Here is an 18,693-nt window from a genome sequence, read left to right as displayed (position 1 = left end):
TCAGTCTCCGCGGCAGCGAGTCCCTCCTTCGGACTCCTGCCCCGTCTGTTCCGGCCGGCCATTTTTATTGCCAGCTCCCGGCCACCGGCATGGGCGCCGGCTTCCAGTGTAAACAAGCGGCGGATGTCCCGCTCGGGCTCCGCCGCCTCTGCGGGCAAGCTCCGCCCCGTCTCCCCGGGACACACACCTTCGGACCATAAGACGCACCCTCGTTTTCCCCCCACTTTTGGGGGGAAAAAAGTGCGTCTTATGGTCCGAAAAATACGGTACTTCCAATCCACTTTCAGGTCCGCTGCCGACAGCGCACTCCCATGGGATGCTCCACCCACTCCTCCATCTCAGTGTTCACGAGCAATGCAAGGTACCTCAAGATGCATAGAAAAAGCATAGAGCTGTGTCTATGCCCAAATAGCTGATTCTCCGAATCAAAATAGAATCTTCAGATTCAGCCAAATTGAATCGGGACAGTGATCTGAATCAGCATATCGAATCACTGTCCTCCGAATCGGGCTGAATCCAAATCAAATACTGCCCGCTTTGCACACCCCTAATGGTTACCTTTTCATTTCTGCATAGGGGTTTGGCACTTACAGATTCCTTCTCCCTGTTTAACACAAACTTGGTAGGCAGCAATATACCACAAGTCCTTCAGGCCCCCTTTCACAAATCAGTTATCAATCAGGATTCCACTCCCTTTGCCAATCTACATCTGCTGCATTGGTTACCAAGTTTGCTCAGTATCAATGTTATGCAGCTTCAAGTGCTCACTCTTAAATCTTCCAGGAATATAATATGTTATAAAGAGCCTGTTATGAAGAGCAAAAATGTGTATGCATAAGGGTAGAGCCAGAACACAAAGGAAAATACTCTTCGGAGTCAATTAAATGAATGACAAAAGACTTTCATACTGTTTGCATTAAAGAATATTGAAGACATGGCTAAAATAATTGAAATAATTAGTCTATATCTGCATTAAAAAGAAAGATGGATGGATAAATGATTATGCAGAACATAGTGATGCTCTGTGCTCTAAATCAGGGGTCAGCAACATATGGCATGCAAGTCTGATCTGCCCCACAGAGCCACTGGATCCAGCCCACATGCCTGACCGGCTTTGGCAGTGTTCAAGCAGTGGGTAGCAGTGGGCAGCAGAAAGTAGTAGCAACAGGGGCATCTGGGACCTTGGACCTGGACCACGTTATTCCAGTCCACCACTGCAAAACCTTGAAAACCCCCACTCTAAAACAGAGCACAACTTTCTAGGAAACTGTTACTAAATGATGCCAAGACTCTTTCAGTAGTATATTTCACTTCTACACACAGTGAAATGGTCCAAAGAGCCTAGGTACTGGGGACATGTGCTCACTCAAATATTTCAATTGCAGGTCACCATCCTTCTGGATCATGCAGTCTCTCTTCTGGGTCATGGATACAAAAATATTGGCTAATCATTTAATTTGTGTAAGACGCACAGAAACAGATTCCCAGAAAGGAATGAAGTCCAATGGATTCACACAAATCTGAGAGAGAGTCACCAGTGACAAGAATCATGCCTTTCCTGGGAAACTGAGGGATGGCTATTCATGGATGCGTGCGCCCTTACTATAATATCGTGTGATCTGTTTTGCAAAGCTACTATACGTCCCTGGGATGAGCAACTTGTCCACTTACTTCTCTCAGATTTTATGGCCCTGTACACCCAATGAGCACCCTCCTGTACCTGATTCTGTTTTTGCTACTTTTCTAAATAGTGCAGTCGTATTTTGTCAGCTCAAACTTTCTAATTTTAAAGGATGTAGTTTATTAACTTCAAAAAGTTTGCATCGCACATACTCAGAGTGAGTTTCATTAATATGTATTTTGCATCTCTGGAAATGGTGTAATAGCTACTAATGAAACACTGAGAAATGTAAATTCTGTAAAGTACTTGGATTTTGAAAGTGTATTATTTGTTTTATCAGAAATATTTGAACACTTTTGATAGAAATATATTTCAAATATTTGGATTGTAACCATATCAAGGTGCATTGGATTGCTTTGGTATCAAGGTGACCAGCAATGGAACATCCTAAACTATGTTACCTCAGGCTAGAAATAGACATCCCCAAATGGAGCAGATCGGCTGTACTGGGATGTGTCCAGAGACAGCTGATGCACTTAACTGTGTAAAACACATCACCCTTTGTTCTTCCCCTTGATGCTTCAGAACAATAGGCGATGTATTCTCCCAGGGCTTGAGGGGTCTGGTCTTATGCACCCTGAGAATTCCTGTGCAGGATCACAACCCTCAATCCCCAGGAGTGCCTGCCCAGCTTTCCCTGCTTACAAAGACATGCTCTGGGAAAGCCCAGGGCATGTCTCTGTAAGCAGGAAAAACTGAGGTTCCCACTTGCAAAAATGTGCCCTGGGGAATCTTTAAGCAAGTCTTTAAGTGGGGAACCTTGGCTTTTGCTGCTCATAGAGATGTCCCCAAGTTTCCCCAGAGTGCATCTCTGTAAGAGGAGAAGTGCTCCCAGTGCTTGAGGGACCCAATTCTGAACAGACATGTTAATCAAATCCCACTCTGAATGCAAAATTGCTAATTCCTTTATGGTCTTTTCCTGTGCTTTCTCATCACAAAACTATTTGAGTGCTTCACAAATATTAATGAATTCATTTTGACAAACCCCATCTATAGTAATATGGTATTATTATTTCCATTGTACAGATGGAGAACTGAGGCACACAGCTGTGTACCTCCTGATGTTTCGGAGAATTTAACAGTTTATAGTACTTGATTTGTACAGAGAACTGTCCCTGCTCACTTCAGCTGCAGCTGTGACTGTTCATTATTTCTGTAAATCAGATTCCAAGTGGCCACCCAAAAAGTAAGGAATAGATTTAGAGGCTACCTATGAAAAGTCTGGTTTTAGAAGCTTACCGGTATCAGAGAGATAGGGTTCAATACACGGTGACACCCAGCTAAACCCTGGCAGTTTACTTTGGCTTGTTACAGTTCCCCAGCATGTTCAGTGGTCCCCAGAAACGTAATTAATGTTACAACACTGATTCATTCCTTATGCAGCATCCTCCAGAAGGAAATGTGCATTGCCACATAAATGAAGATGTATCATAATGCAAGCACATGCCAAAATGGCGCTGTACAGTCTAAATTTCCTCACTAACAAGCAGGTGACTTTTTAAACTTAAACATCTTTTGATATATACTTTAGGGGGATTTTTTTATTTTTTGTTTTTATTTAGTATCCTGAAAAAATAGGAAGTCTCTATCATGTAGAACCACATTGGCTACCATACAGTCCATCAGCTAATTAGACTGTTCAGAATCACCACAAAAGATATTTGCCACTTGACAGCAACTGACAGCATTTAGGAGGTTATTATCCCATGTGCAGGCCATAGGACATACAGGAAAACAGGACACAGATTTTTGTCAGTGGGCCTTATCTTACCTGTTAGTTATTTGTTGACTGTAGAGAAATGCTGAAAACAGGAGCCCTGGACTCTATTCCTTATTTTGAAGAGGGTGTTGTCCTTCAGCTTTCACCAAACCCAAACACAGTGCATTCAACCCTTTGTCTCCACCCAGGCTGACCTTGTCTTGCTTCTCCCTACAGATCTCCCTGGCTCCATGCTCATACCATAGGTAGGTAGCCTCTCTGGCCCTCGCATGTCACCCAGCTGCTCTGAAAACCCTGTGATCCTTGTCCAACTGTTCCTGCATCATAGCTCTTGGGATCCAGTCTCCCCTATTTGTCCCTTATTCAGGTCCAGCTCCTCACTATACAAAGCCATTTCCTTCTCTACAGTGCCTGGATATGATGATACCCAACAAGGTTTGATGATAGCACTATAGAGACATTGTGGCAAGCAGATGTCTTTTGCTATGCTATAGCCCTACACATTCAAAGGAACGTGAAGGCCAGCTCAGCCTTTGCAGCTCCAGAATGGAGCACTTATTACATCAAGCTTCTCTGAATGACTTGTCCAAGTCTCACAATAGCAAGCATGAACAGTCTTTCAAAATGTTGTAATTTGGCCATATCTGCAGTGATTGCCACAAAGAGGACAGAAGTCATATACCTGACACAATAGGCACTCTGCTGCCAAATTTCTTACTCCAAATAAGGAATATACTACAACTTCTCAACAAAATGAACACATTTTTCAACAACAACAAAATTACGTATTTCTCTTTCACTTCATTCTGCTAACCTGTGGAATCATTTCTGCTGAACTTCAGCCTGAAACAGTCACCCACTACCAAAATGATTTGATAAAAGTAGTAAGCAAGTGAATCAAGGTCTGGTGACCATGACAGATGGTATCAGGCAAACCTAACAACAGGCACTGATAACTGTGCCTCCTTTAATAAGACAAGGATGAAGCCTTAATAAAGTTAATCCATCATAGTGTTTAAATCGCTAAAGAAAAAGAGAGTATTTCATGAACTTACGTAAACTCCACGGCCCACATGCGATTTCTCAGTGACAACCCCTGAGACTGACATCTCCCTTAGCACAGCAAGTTTTCCAATCATATGTAGCTTCATTCAATGTAACACATAGTGCCCTAAAGAAAAATAATCTTCTGCATTCAGAGTTTCTGAAATGCTTAGCCATCAGACAGTAATCTTTGCAAGAACCCTCAAGCTATGCCTCTAGCAGCACATTCACATTTACAAAACAACGGCTGCAAATGACTAGATGATTTATTTTAAATTCAGTGTTCAATAAGCCTGTACTCAAGGCACGCACAAACACTGCTGAGAGAGGTACACAGAGCACACTTTGGAAGGAGGTATCAATGTTTCAATCCATACATTCCCTTCACTTGGGGGAAAAAAATGCCTGAATGCACCTAAAGTTTCTGTTCTGTGGAATGTGTTAGTATGCAAAGAGTGGCTTATGAAGAAAACAAAGCTTGCTGCAGGCTTCCTTGAAGCTAAGTCATGTCAATACTGACATCGCATCCAATGGTACCTGATTCTGTGTGCACTTTATATTTTTCTGCCTCTTCTAAATAGTGAAAACAGGACTGGAAAAAAATGGAGGGGGCTACTCTCCTTCCAGTACTATTTGAAAACTCTACATAAAAGTTAGGCTGAAGCTAGTAAAGCTACTATTACATTGAAGGAGGAGAATAAAGAGTTCATGAGACTAGCATGCTAATAGCAATGGCTAAAAATATTCTACCAGTGACTAACGCCTTCTAGAGTGCTTGAAGACTCCACTGGAGACTGCACAACTGCATCTTTTTAGGAAAAATCAATGTCAGACCTACAGCCTTGGCCTGAACCAGTATGGCTGTCTACCCAACCTGCTACCCTGCTGCTGTTCCCCAAAAGTGGATAAGGCCTGCCTAAAGCCTCCATCAGTGCCCAAGTCTCCACTTACTCTAACACCTGACACTCCACTTTGCTTACATAAGGCAGGGAGGGGGACAGGAAGCGTCTCAACAACAGGGCTTTCCTGACTCAAGATCACATCTCTGATAACTGCCTGCTTTCTGAGCTTCTGATTTCCTGACCTGCTCACTTACAGACTTTATTTTCCTTTTGATCTCCTGATTTTCTCACTCAGTTTATTCCTCTGCTCTGGTTGCCCTTTCTGACTCTGTTTTGAACCTGAGTACAGCAACCTTGATCCCTGTTTGGATCCCAGGCCTGGCTGTCCACAGCCCAGCACTGACGGTAGAGTATTCATCTGCTACAGGCAGTAGAAGACACAGATCTGCTCCAGCTCCTTTGGGATGTCTAGAAACACTAGTGGGGCCATCACCCATGTCCTTTTTTAATCTTCTCTCAGAGGATACAAGTGAGGGATACAGATCTTTCATGTGCCCTTTTTCTCCAACTTCATACATGCTATATCAGGACACAGTATATCATTCTAAAGGAGTACTGACTCTTTCCACCATGGGAGAAGGGGATGGATTTTCATTACTCAGCTTAAAAAACCTCAAGAATCACAAGACAATGCTAAATGGTGTCTTGAACAGAACTCCCTCAGAGAACCTGTATATCCAAGAAGGAATTTGTGGGTACAAACAGGAACTGCACAACTCTTTTTAGGCCTTTGTAGCTAATCTGAAAAAGGAGAAGCCCAGTATGATGTCAAATGACTGTAGCCATATTTACTCTAGGCAAAAAATCAACCACATAGCTATGCCTACAGCTAGTTAGTCAAGAGTTTTCTATTTACTTTACAGAGGGAAATGGAAGGGCATGTGATTTTCAGGCAATTTAGAATTAAGCAAGCTTCAGGAACAACATGAAACAGAAAATCAGCTTAGTGTCTTGGCAAACAAAGCCACCAACCTACCTATTTGCTGAGTATAATTTTACTTCTGATTAAACTTGTTTAGCAATGCAGTGAAAATACGCTCAATAAATAATACTGATTATGGGGGATGCTGTCAAAACAAATGGTAATATTTGCTGTTAAAGAAGAGGAACAGAGAGTATACCAGAAACCTTAATACTGCAGCTGTGTAAAGCATTCAAAACGCAAACAAAATCTTGTTAAGGTTTGATGCAAATTCTAAAGTGATCAAGGGTCTACTAAAGGTCTATTTTGAGTGAACCTGAGATTGCGGGGGAGGGTGGGGGAGACAAATCCCCTTTGTGATTAAGGAAACAGTTGAACATCTGTCAAATAAGACAAAACCCTATAGGTTACAGTTTGTTTAACATTTTCCAAAATCCTGGAATTTTTGGACACTTTTTGGCTAAGTACATACAGCCAAACACTCCAAGGCTGAATGAATTCAATCTCTGCAGGTTAGTCTGAGCTACGTAGACTGAACTGATAAGCAAGTGAAAAGACATTCACTTTTGATGCCAGAAATGCAGTCACATGCCTGCAGTGGTCCAGGCCAGAAGCTGGGCAGGCGAGGGAGGGCACTAGAGCAGGCTTGGGCCAAGGCTTACCTGAACACCCTGTAAGGGGAAGGTTCATGGGGGAGGTGAAAAGTATCCTGCTTTACTACCCTCCTATTAATAAAATTCTTCCTGATATCTAACTTAAACTTCCCTTGCTGCAAATTGTTCTGTCATCTGCCAAGGAAACCATTGCTCCTTGTTCTGTCATCTGCCACCACTGAGAACAGTTTAGTTTCATCCTCTTTTGAACCCTCTTCAGGTAGTTGAAGGCTGCTGTTAAATCCCCTCCCAAAGTCTTCTCTTCTCTACACTAGATAAGCTAAGCTGCTTCAGCCTCTCCTCATCGGATATATGCCCCATCCCCCTCACCATTTTTGTTGCACTCTGCTGGACTGTGTCCAATTTGTCCACATCCTTTCTGTAGTGGGGAGCTCAGAACTGAACACAGTATTCCAGATGTGGCCTCACCAGTGCCGAATAGTGGGGAATAATTGCCTTCCTTGACCTACTGGCAAAACAGCTACCAATGCAGCCCTGTATGCTGTTAGCCTTCTCAGCAACAAGGGCACACTGTTGGCTCATAATCAGCTTATTGTCTACTGTCACTCCCAGGTCCTTTTTTGCACAGCTGCTGCCCAGCTACTTAGTCCCCAGCATGTAACAGTGCATGGGATTGTTCCATCTTAAGCGCAGGACTTTGCACTTGTCCTCGTTGACCCTCATGATGTTGAACCTCAATTTATCTAGGTCACACTGAATCCTAGCCCTACCCTCCGACGTATCTTTACTCCCCACAGTTTGGTGTCATCTGCAAACTTGCTGAGAGTGTACTCTATGCCATTTTCCAGGTCATTAATAAAGATATTGAACAAAACTGGCCCCAGGACCAACCCCCTAGGACTAGAGATGTGAAGGCCTGAAAAAAAAAAAATGGAAAAATTCGAGGGAAAAAAACATTTTCTTCCAGGTTTTTTTAAAGACCTTTTTCCTTTTTTTGCAATGGAAAAATTGGAAATTTAGGGAAAAACTGAAAAAATCTCTAATAAAATATTTTCTTTTAGCGTGGTGAACTAAATCCTTTTTAAGACAAGGTTTTCAAATATTGTTTATTACAGCTACCCTGTAGTCCCTCAATATGATTTCTAATAACTATATAATATGAAGTGTTTTACATAAGATAATCTACAGTATTAGATCACTGCAATTCCTTTATATAGTAGAAATGCTACAACTCTTAAATCCAAGATGCATTTCTTCCCCCAGAAGGCACTGCCATCTACACAGGAGGGAAGAACAAAGGATCCATCTTTGCTTGTGTATTTCTGTAATTCCTGCAGCCTTCCTTCCCCTGGTTTTCCATTGATCTACAGTTTGTTGGAGACATAGTAATGCGTCCTCTTCCCGAGTCGTGACCAGGCCCCTCAACCTGGTCATTTCTGCCCTCAGAAGACTCCCCCTGCTACAGAGAAACAAACAAATTATTGCCCTTCTTGCTTCTGTAAAAAAATTGCTGAAGTCCTGTTGTGGGTAGCAAAGCCCCAGAGGAAAAAGAAACCTAAAGATTTTGGTGGTGGAATGGAACCTGCCTCCTCCTGGACCCTGTGACCCTGAGATCTACAGAAGTACCTGACAAACTGCATTTAGCAACACAAAGGAGCTGAAAGTTGACTTTTTGTTTATTGAAAGGTAAGAGTTTCTATTTCTTTGAGTTTGGAATATTAAACTATACTTCAGTTAGTATATTTTTATGATTTATGTAGTTCATAATGGAGTTCCTACCAATCTGAACTCCAGAGTCCAGAACAAATCACCCTCCACCCTGACCTTAGCAGTAAGGTCTGAGGGAAGGGGTGATTCACAGTTATCTTACTGAGGAGGGATTCCCTCCATCAATTACTAATTTTTTCACATGCTGTAGCTTAGTATTTATATATGTAACCTAGTTATACAACTACTTCATTTTTTCCCCTCAGCAACACGGTGCAACCATCTTCTAAGCATTTCCACACTGCAACTGCAAGTCATTCTGAAAAAATACCTGTGTTTTGCAAATATGGTCAAATTAAATGCATTTCCAGATGCTACCAGGATGACCAAACATATTCTTGCATGAAGCATCTTGCAGACATAAAAAATAATCCTTCATGAGTGTAAGTAAAGTAGATCATGATGACAGTGGAAGTAGCATGTGCAAACATTCTTGACCCCTCCTGCTTCTTCTAACATTAGCATCACAAAGTATTGCTCAGTCAACAACATCAGGCAAACAGATACCTCAACCAACTGTATCCAAAAGACTCCCAATAACTTCATTTGTAGACAAAATGACACCTGAAGGGGAAGGAAAAATTGACGAAGCTCTTGCAAGAATAATATCTGCTTCTGGGACGTCATTATCAATCATTGAAAATACACATTGGCAGGAAGCATTTAAATTAAGACCACCATACCATTTGCCCAGTAGACACTCTTTAAGCAAGCCTCTTCTAGAGTCAGAATATGAACATGTAATACAATCTGTGCACAAAAAAACCCAATGAAGCATTCCGTCTTGCAGTTCCTCCTAAAAGAAAGGATGGAGGACGGGATCCACCTCCAAGAAGGAATATTCTGCACTGGTCCAGACCTTCAGAGACCAAACTAGGAAAGCCAAGGCTGCAATGGAACTCTAACTGGCTACAAGTATCAAAGACAATAAAAAGTTCTTTTTTAGATATATGGGAAGCCGGTGGAAAAGCAAGGGCAACGTTGGGCCCTTGTTAAACCAGATGGGACAGCTGACAACTGACACCCATGAAAAAGCCAACTTGCTAAATGGGTACTTTGTGTCAGTCTTTCACTAGTCCCAAAGGACACCCCTGCCCATTATGGGACAGAAGGGCCTGGATGAGGGTGATTCCTTACCCTCCATCAATGCTCACCTTGTGAAGGAACACCTTAAGAGGCTGGATACCTTCAATTCAGCTGGTCCTGACAGCTTACACCCCAGGGTATTCAAGGAGCATCATAGCCCAGCCCCTGGCATGGATCTTCAAGAACTTCTGGTGCTCCAGTGAAGTGCCCAAAGATTGGAAAAGGCCAATGTGGTACCTATCTTCAAGGAGAGGAGGAAAGTGGATCCAGCAAACTACAGGCCCATCACCTTGACCTCTATCCCGGGGAAGGTCCTAGAAAATATTATCAAAGAGACCATTCTCAACAGACTGGCCAATGGCAACAACCTGAGGGATAGCCAGCACGGGTTTGTTGTGGGTAGGTCTTGCTTGACCAATCTCATTTCCTTTTATGACCAGGTACCCTATCACCTGGACAAGGGAGAAGAGATTGATGTCATATATCTTGACTTCAAAAAAGCCTTCAATCTGGTATCCCATGATCACCTCTTGGCAAAACTGGCCAACTGCAGCCTCAGCTTCTCCACTATCTGCTGGCTGGGGAATTGGCTATGTGGTCAGACCCAGAGAGGGTGGCTGATGGAAGTCAATCGTCATAATGCCCTGTGACCAGTGTGGTCCCCTAAGGCTCTGTCCTTGGACCCATATTGTTCAACATCTTCATTACTGATGTGGACATTGGCGACAGAAGCGGACAAGTTCACCGACGACACCAAACTTTGGGGTAAAGCATCCACACCTGAGGACAGGAGGGCAATCCAGGTTGACTGACAGGCTCAAGAAATGGGCGGACAAAAACCTGATGGTATTTAACATTGAAAAATGCAAGGTTCTCCACCTTGGGAGGAAAAATCCACAGCATTTTTATAGGCTCGGCAGTGCTACACTGGCTAGCACTTTGGACAAAAGGGACTTGGGGGTCATGACTGACCACAAGATGAACCTGAGCCTTCAATGTGATGATGCAGCTAGTAAAGCAAGCAAAACGCTGGCTTGCATCCATCGATGCTTCTCAAGCAAATCCCAAGACATCATTCTCCCACTGTACTTGGCCTTGGTTTTGGGCTACACAATTAAAAAAGGATGTGGAGAAGCTTGAGAGAGTCCAGAGGAGACCCACGCACATGGTAAGAGGTCAGGAAAACAGACTTCATGACGAGAGGCTGAGAGCTATGGGACTCTTCAGCCTGGAAAAGTGCAGGCTCAGGGGTGATCTGGTGGTCCCCTTTAATTTTATCAGGGGTGCTCACCAGGATCTGGGAGAACATCTGTTCACCAGAGTGCCCCAAGGAATGACAAGATTGAACAGACACAAACTCCTCCGTGACCATTTCAGGCTGGACATAAGGAAGAACTTCTTTACAGGCCGAGCCCCCAAGGTTTGGAATAGACTGCCGCTGGAAGTGGTTCAAGCACCTACTTTGAACACCTACAAGAGATATTTGGATGTCTATCTTTCTGGGGTCCTGTGACCCCTGCTGACTTCCTGACCTTTGGGCAAGGGGCTGGACTCGATGATGATACTTACTGATGGGTGGACAGATGTATGGAGAGAAGGAATCATAAACTTTGTGATAACAACACCTCGACCAGTTTTTTATAAAAACATTGAAGCAGGAAATAACAGACATACTGCAAAGTATACCACTAGTAAAATATGTGAAGTCCCACAAAAGATTGGGAGTGGTAAAGTATTTGCTTTGTTGACTGACAACGCATGTAATATGAAAACAGCATGGAAGATCACAATGGAAAAAATCCACATATTACTGCAATACGATGTATTTCCCATGACCTAAACTTGTTTCTAAATGATTTCATGAAGTTGGACACACTGCAAAAGTTCTAGAATAGAGCAAAAGAATTTATACAATATGTAAAATCTATTCATATTGTAACTGCAATCTCTAAGCAGCAGCAGGAAGAAAAGAATGGGAAGAATAAAATGGTGACGCTCAAAATTAGTAATAAAACTAGATGGGGGGGTGGTGACATCATTTGAAAGTTTACTAAAAAACAAAGAATCTCTTCAAGAAACAGTGATAACTGAAGACCTTAAAGTAGTCCAAAGCATAAGGAATACTGTATTTGATGAGGATGATTGCTGGGTCCAGCAGCAGAACTCCCTGAAGATTCTAAAGCCATATTCTTCAGCAATCACTGCACCTGAAATCAGATGATGCACTTTTGTCAGACATACCTTACCTATAGGCCCAGATAAAGTCAACTGTGTTTGGCAAAGTAAGTATATCTCCAGCTACGAGAAAGGAAGAAGGAAAAGTGAAAGACTTCATTCACATGTGGGAGGAATTTTGTTGCCAGCCAATTCATACTGCTGCAAATCTTTCAGATCCAAGATTCAAAGGTAGAAATGTTAGTGATGATAGCATTTCTACCGCATTTGACTGAAATAAGCAACACACTTAGGACTTGATGTTGGCAAGGTACTTTCAAATGTTGCAAAATACAGAATGTGGTCAGCTATTTGGTCCAGGAGTGTAATCTGGGACTGCCAAGCATATTCCTCCTGCAACATGGTAGCAAGGCCTTTGTACAACACAGCCTCTGACTCCATATGCAGTGAAAGCCGCATTATCCAGCACTTTATAAGCCGGCATGCTCTATTAACTGGCATGCCAGCTTGTAAGGTAAAAGCGAAACCGGAAGTGCCCATCATGGCAAAGAAGCCTGTGCTGCTCTGCCCCCACAATAACAGTTCTTTCCCCCTTCTCTTCTGCCTCCCTCCCTGTCCCTTGCAGTGTGGGGGGCGGCAGTGCACCACATACAGCAGGAGAGGCGGTCTCTCAGGTAACTGGCATATTTTGTTATCCTGCGCCCCGATTCCCCATGGGTGCCGGATAACAAAGCTTTTGCCATACTTCTTACCTGCTTCAGATTCCTCCATTTTCTGCAGCATGTGAAAGAACTGGACTATTTTTGGAAATATACACACCAAATCAAAACATAAAATTACCTGTGAAAAAGCAGGGAAATTTGCTTCAATCCATGCAAACTTTCAGTTTCCTGAAGTCCATGAAGATAAAAATGAAGGTTCAGATTCAGAATCAAAAAACAGTGATATTTCAGAAACTGAGTCTCACTGATTAGACAAAGAAACTTGTGATGCTAATATTTTCAAGGATATATTTGATTGTTTAAAAGACACATTGGTTTCATGTGCTGAATTTTGTCTCCAGCTTTAGAGGGATTGTTTTTGTGAGCTCTTTTGTTAAAAATATGAGTTTCTTCTATTTTTGGAGACTGCCGACTGTATGGAGGACACTTTCTACGTCCAGATAACAATAACTTCCTTTTGTTTACTTCAGTGCTGATGGTTTCTATTTTCAACTTCTATTTTTTTTCCTTATTCTCATGAACTGGCAAAAAATAAGATATGCTTAAGCACCTTAGGGTGAAGCAGCTTGTTGCTCCATCCATAACAATAATTACAAATAATTATTTTAAATGCCTTAGTTTTATTCAAATAATAATAAGGCATTTGTACTTCTAAATTTCATAAATATACCAAACATTACATTTTTATGTGCTAAGCAAGTTATATAAAACATAGTTTATGTTCTTAAAGTAGTAGATAGATAAGAAAATAAATATTGCATATATTTCAATTTTCCCCCAAATTTCCTTTTTTTTCCTGGAAAAAAACGGGAAAAAAACATGGATTTTTTTCCCACGGCATCAACATTTCCTGAAATTTTACACCTCTGCCTGGGGCACTCCACTTGATACCAGCTGCCAACTAGACATCAAGCCATTGACTATTACCCTCTGAGCCTGATGCTCCAGCCAGTTTTCTATCCACCTTACAGTCCATTTATCCAGCCCATACTGCCTTAGCTTGCCTGCAAGAACATCAAAAGCCTTGCTAAAACTAAGGTACACCACATCCACTCGTCTCCCCATGTCCACAGAGCCAGTCATCTCATCATAGAAGGCAATCAGGTTGGTCAGGCATGACTTGTCCTTGCTAAATCCATGCTGACTGTTCCTGATCACTTTCTTCTCATCCAAGTGCTTAGAAATGGATTCCTTGAGGACCTGCTCCAAGCTAGCCTCAAGTTGGCCTGCAGGCTAGAAGGTAGGTTCCAGTGCTCTCTGCCTTCTGGCCTGGGTCAGTGAAGGCTTCTGCCTGTTTTTCCAAACTGAAAACTGGATATCAGTTCAATTCCTTATCAGTTCCTTAAGCAACTGAAATAAAAATCTTACAACAGTAAGTGCTGGGCTGTCTTAATATATCAGCTGTGCTATCTACTCAGCATCATTCTGATATTGACTTTACAGATTTATTTTCAGGAGGAGGTGTTTCCCTGTATCAGGCCCAACAGGGAGATGCAAGAAACCTAGCATATACAAGAAACTGAAAATAAAAATGGTATTGTTGCCAGAAGACCTTCCTCATTTTCATAAGCAGTTGTTCACTCATCTTAGAAAGGCAACACGTGACAGGTTTTCTGTACAAGAAAAATTCCCTGCACTTTAGGAGGAAAAGTTTTGGAAAAGACCCTTCAGTCTACAATGATAAAAAAAAAAACCCTTCAGGGAGAAAGTTCTCTTTCTGAGAACAGAATATTACTTTCTTGCTTTTTCAGACATTGTCATCTTATATGCAAAAAAAAGAAGCAGCCTTCAGATATTTTAGCTACCTTCGTTAGCCTTATTTATGGATTTGCATAATACAGCTGCAGACCAGCATTATTAATCAGTACAGCAACTATATGCATAGAAATTGGTCCATAGTACTGAAAATCTACAAATGGGAAAAACAAACTTCCCAAGTTTCCAAATTCATTTTCTTCACTTCTCTACTAATTTCTCCATCTGAGTATCACTGGCCTCTTTCCTGATATCAAGGTTGTTTTAAAGGGTAAGAATGGCTTGCTGTTCTCCTAAATTTTGCTTCATCTTGCATATTCTTCTTGCATTTCACGTTCATGAGCAGGGAATTTGTTCTGAGTGATGTTTAAAAGATTAAAAATTCCTTGCTGTCCAGACACTTTATCAATTTGAAACATACAAAAGCTAATTAGATTTCTAGATTATTAAAAACTAGTATATTTTAAAGCTCTGTGGTATGCTATGAATCATATTATATTAAAAATGCTTCTGTGCCAAAACAAATTTAAAAATATACACAACTTGGTGGTGCATCCTGACACTGTTTAGATTTGTTCATGGAGGGGGAGAGAGAGGCCATCGGGCCATGTTCTTTAGAAGGAGCTTGCCTATGCTCAGCATGTTGGAAGCCTAACTACACATCCAAAATAGTTCGATTGCTGGCTCAGTTCATTTTTATTAGAGCATGGAGAGTTTGTTATTTCTAAGTTCTGGCTAGAGTCTGAACAACACAATCTTGATCCCCAGCATCAACTTTGGAGTGTGGAGCAGGAAGCAGAAGCTGGAGGAGAAAAAGGGAGCCAAGAGAACCCAACAGCTGCAGCTAAAGCAATAGCAGGAAGCAACCAGTGAGCTAAAAGTTAATTCCTCACAGACTATAGTGCAGCCCACATGCTGCCAGTTGGATATTAACCCCAGTGAAAGTACTGTGTAAACAGTAAATAATTTTCTTAGTGATATTAATACAATATATTTCATGAAACCTTAACTTATTAACTGTATTAACATGTCTATTTCAAGTCTGGTTTTGCATTGCAAAACAAGGGGTTGCTTAACTGCCACTCTAAAACCCCATTCCTCCTCCTACCAGACAACCTAAGTAACTGAAATATGATAAAGAAAAAACACTTAATGTCTAACACACATTGTTTTACAGTGAATAAACAAATGGGTGAGATCAGGGGACCAAATACATCAGCACATGAATTTGCTGTATTTTTTCTAAAATAAAAGTTATGAATTGTGAGCACATAAGACATTTGGGTATAGAAAACCCATTGTACCAAAGAAAAGCACTGCCTGTTGCCAAGTACAGACGTTATTACTTTTACTGGTATAAGTGACTGGAATACCATCAGAAGTTTGGCACACAGACTGGTTTAAAAATGGTGGAACCCAGTCTAAGGACCCTCCCCCAACCCCACCCCCCAGGGCAAATGTGTGTTTAGATCATTACCAATCTAAAATACACCACCTAGAGAAAACCACGTAACTTACTTAGATCAATTCCATCTCAGGCTTTTTGAATGTCTGTATGTAGCCTGTATCTTACTTCTTGTATGAGACCACCTTGCATGAGATAATTTCCAGAGAGACTGACTTATCAAGATAAAAAGTCCAAATACAAAATAGTGTTATCATTATTAGCACAGTAATAATAACAACAGTCACCAAACACTTTCCATTATAAGATCCTGTTTTCAATTAAATACAACATTGCCAAATGCCAAACTAGAATGTGGGCTGAAATTTTCTGTGCTGAGTGTTTGTCGCAGGTTAAGTATTTTTGGAAATGTCAGACAAAGCAGTTCAGCTGTTTCCACAGAGTTAGAAAAAGTTATGTTGTTTCCTCATATTAAAAAGTGTCAGACCATTTCATTACAATAAAAGCAGGAGGTACTTTGATCTAATAAAGCAAGTAAGATATTTCAATCAATATTAAGCAGCAGCTGTCCTCATTTTAAAAAAAAAAAAAGCAGAATAAAAACAAGGTATTTCATATTACACCATAGGAGCAGTAGTAGAAGATCACACCTGGCCAATAAATTATATAACTATAACAATATTAAAAAAAAGCATTAAAATGAAAAACTCATGCAAATTATATATGTAAATAAAAACATTAAATACAAAAAATTAAAAAGGTTTTCTGGAGTTGATTTTTTTCCTAAATATTTCAGTTAAATTTCAATTGAAATGCATAATTATTCCCCCATGAGTTTTGACTAATAATCTCCTTTTAAATAATCTTTCTTTAATTTACCAGTTTGTTTTTAAAAATACACTGAAAAGATGGGATACACATATACACTCGCACATCCTTTTTATTCTGGTGCAAGATTTCATTTCCTGTTTCAACTTGCTATTAAATCTCACAACACTGAAATACCCTTAAAATTGCCTCAATTCTACAGTTAAGGTTGAGTCATCTTTACTATGAATTCATAATTAACTGTTTAATTCTTATAATAGCAGTAACTTAATGCAAGAATCAGTCATACCAACATCATAAATACCTATGTCACTATTCCAGATCCTTGAAGTCTTAGTTTACATACTATCTAGATTGAACTCTTAATTCTCAAGTAATTTTAACAGTTGAGATTGTTATATAGTCTATTATTTAGAAAGATAATTTGCAAACCAAACTCTAATATATATTTTTTTATGATTCTATTAATTTCCATCACATTTCCTAGAATATTTCTTTACTGTAACACAAGCACTACCTAGGTAGTCTTGCAGCACTTACCAAGTATCTTTCCGAGGAGATGCTGACTAAGATGAGGTCATCTCCAACACGCACTTTTTCTCCCTCTGATCGTTGTTTGGAGGCAGGGTGGATGGTCCACCAGCAGGCCTCGCCTTCATTTCCATAGATGAAGGAGAAACAGTAACAGAAACGAAATGCTTAAGACTGTTTTTGTGTTCAGTTTTAATTTTTTTCTTACTAATCTCTATGTAACTTAAGACTTCATATATACATTAATGTTGGTTTTGTTGGTTAATGCCTCCCTATCATACCTCTGAAGCACTTAAGTGCCCCACAGTGTTAATAGAAAGCCTAATGCAAACCCCTACCCAAACCTATTGCACCTTGTAGATGTTCTCAAGTCTCCCATTTTGGGAAACAGAAAGAAAATAATATGGGCACCTCCAGAAGGCAACCCTGTTATGCCAAGGAATATGCACATGAGTACGTGTGCGCCAAGTGATTTTTCTCTCCCTTGATTTCTAAAAATCTGAATGAAGTCAAAATACTTACAATACCGCAACTTTAATATTAATAGTAGGCGTGCACGGATAAAGATTTTTTTTGGCCAATACCAACGGCCAATTATTAACCAGCAATATTGGCTGATACTGTTCTGATAGATGATATGCAGCTCAGCAGCTTGGAAAACAGCATCTGGCCAGAAAGTCTATACAGGAGAAGAGGTTGTGGAGGAGGGAAGGGGAGTGGAGGAGGGAAGGGACATGAGGGGGTAGAATGAAGCCCCCATGATAAGGGAGGGAGTAGTGCTGGGGCTGGGGCAGGATGGAGCTGCAGGGGGCCAGGGAGAGGGAGGCAGCTCTCTGGCTGCACAAAGGCTAGGGAGGCATGGCGGGGGGCATGTGCCCTCCAGATTTGTGCACAGGGCAAGGGCTTGGGGCCAGGGGCTGCACCAGCCTCTTCCTGGCGGGGAAGGGGGGGACGGGAGTCTGGACCAGGGCTGCACTCAGGGCAGTGGTGGTGCTGGGAGGGGTGGTTACAGGGAATCTGGGGGTGGCTGTAGCCCACCCCATAGCCACCCCTCCCAGCACCACTGCTGCCTGCCCTGAATACAGCCCTGGTCCAGCCCCCCTGCCAGGAAGAGGCCAGTGCAGCCCCTGGCCCTGAGCCCACAGCAGATAGCCCATCCTCACCCTGTGCACAAATCTGAGGGGCAGATGAGCCACCCACGGTGCCCTGAAGATGAGCCACCCACGGCTCTGTCCCGTACTCTGCCCCACCCTGGTTGGGCTGTGCCTGCCCCTTGCCCCAGCCCCACTCCCTCCCTCACTGTGGGAGCCTCAATCTGCACACCCCCCGCAACCCCTTCCTCCCCACAGACTTACCAGCTGGATGCTGCATTCCAAGCTGCTGGGCGGCATTCCTGGCTGTGTGCATGCTGTGACTGCACACATGCATGAGGCATTTATTGGTGACATTATTGGCTACACCGGCCAAAAATAGCCGATTGCCAATAGTGTCAATTTTTCTTTTGTCGATGCTGATCCAACATGGACCAATATATCAGTCCA

At 41.8% G+C, this 18,693-nt stretch overlaps 1 protein-coding gene across 1 annotated transcript in view; it reads right to left on the bottom strand.

The window, feature by feature from the left end:
* RYR2 (ryanodine receptor 2) overlaps positions 1 to 18,693 on the bottom strand; it is an 830,495-nt gene that overhangs the window by 487,593 nt on the left and 324,209 nt on the right. The window contains exon 6 of the mRNA XM_090044772.1: positions 17,162 to 17,274. Within this exon, the coding sequence (XP_089900898.1) occupies positions 17,162 to 17,274 (113 nt within the window). The remainder of the gene's footprint in view (positions 1 to 17,161; positions 17,275 to 18,693) is intronic.

This window comes from Crocodylus siamensis, chromosome 1 (assembly GCF_052110815.1).
Source record: "Crocodylus siamensis isolate JL-2025a chromosome 1, ASM5211081v1, whole genome shotgun sequence".
NCBI lineage: Eukaryota > Metazoa > Chordata > Crocodylia > Crocodylidae > Crocodylus > Crocodylus siamensis.
Note: the sequence above shows the minus strand (reverse complement) of the source record. Positions and strands in the feature narration are given on the sequence as shown.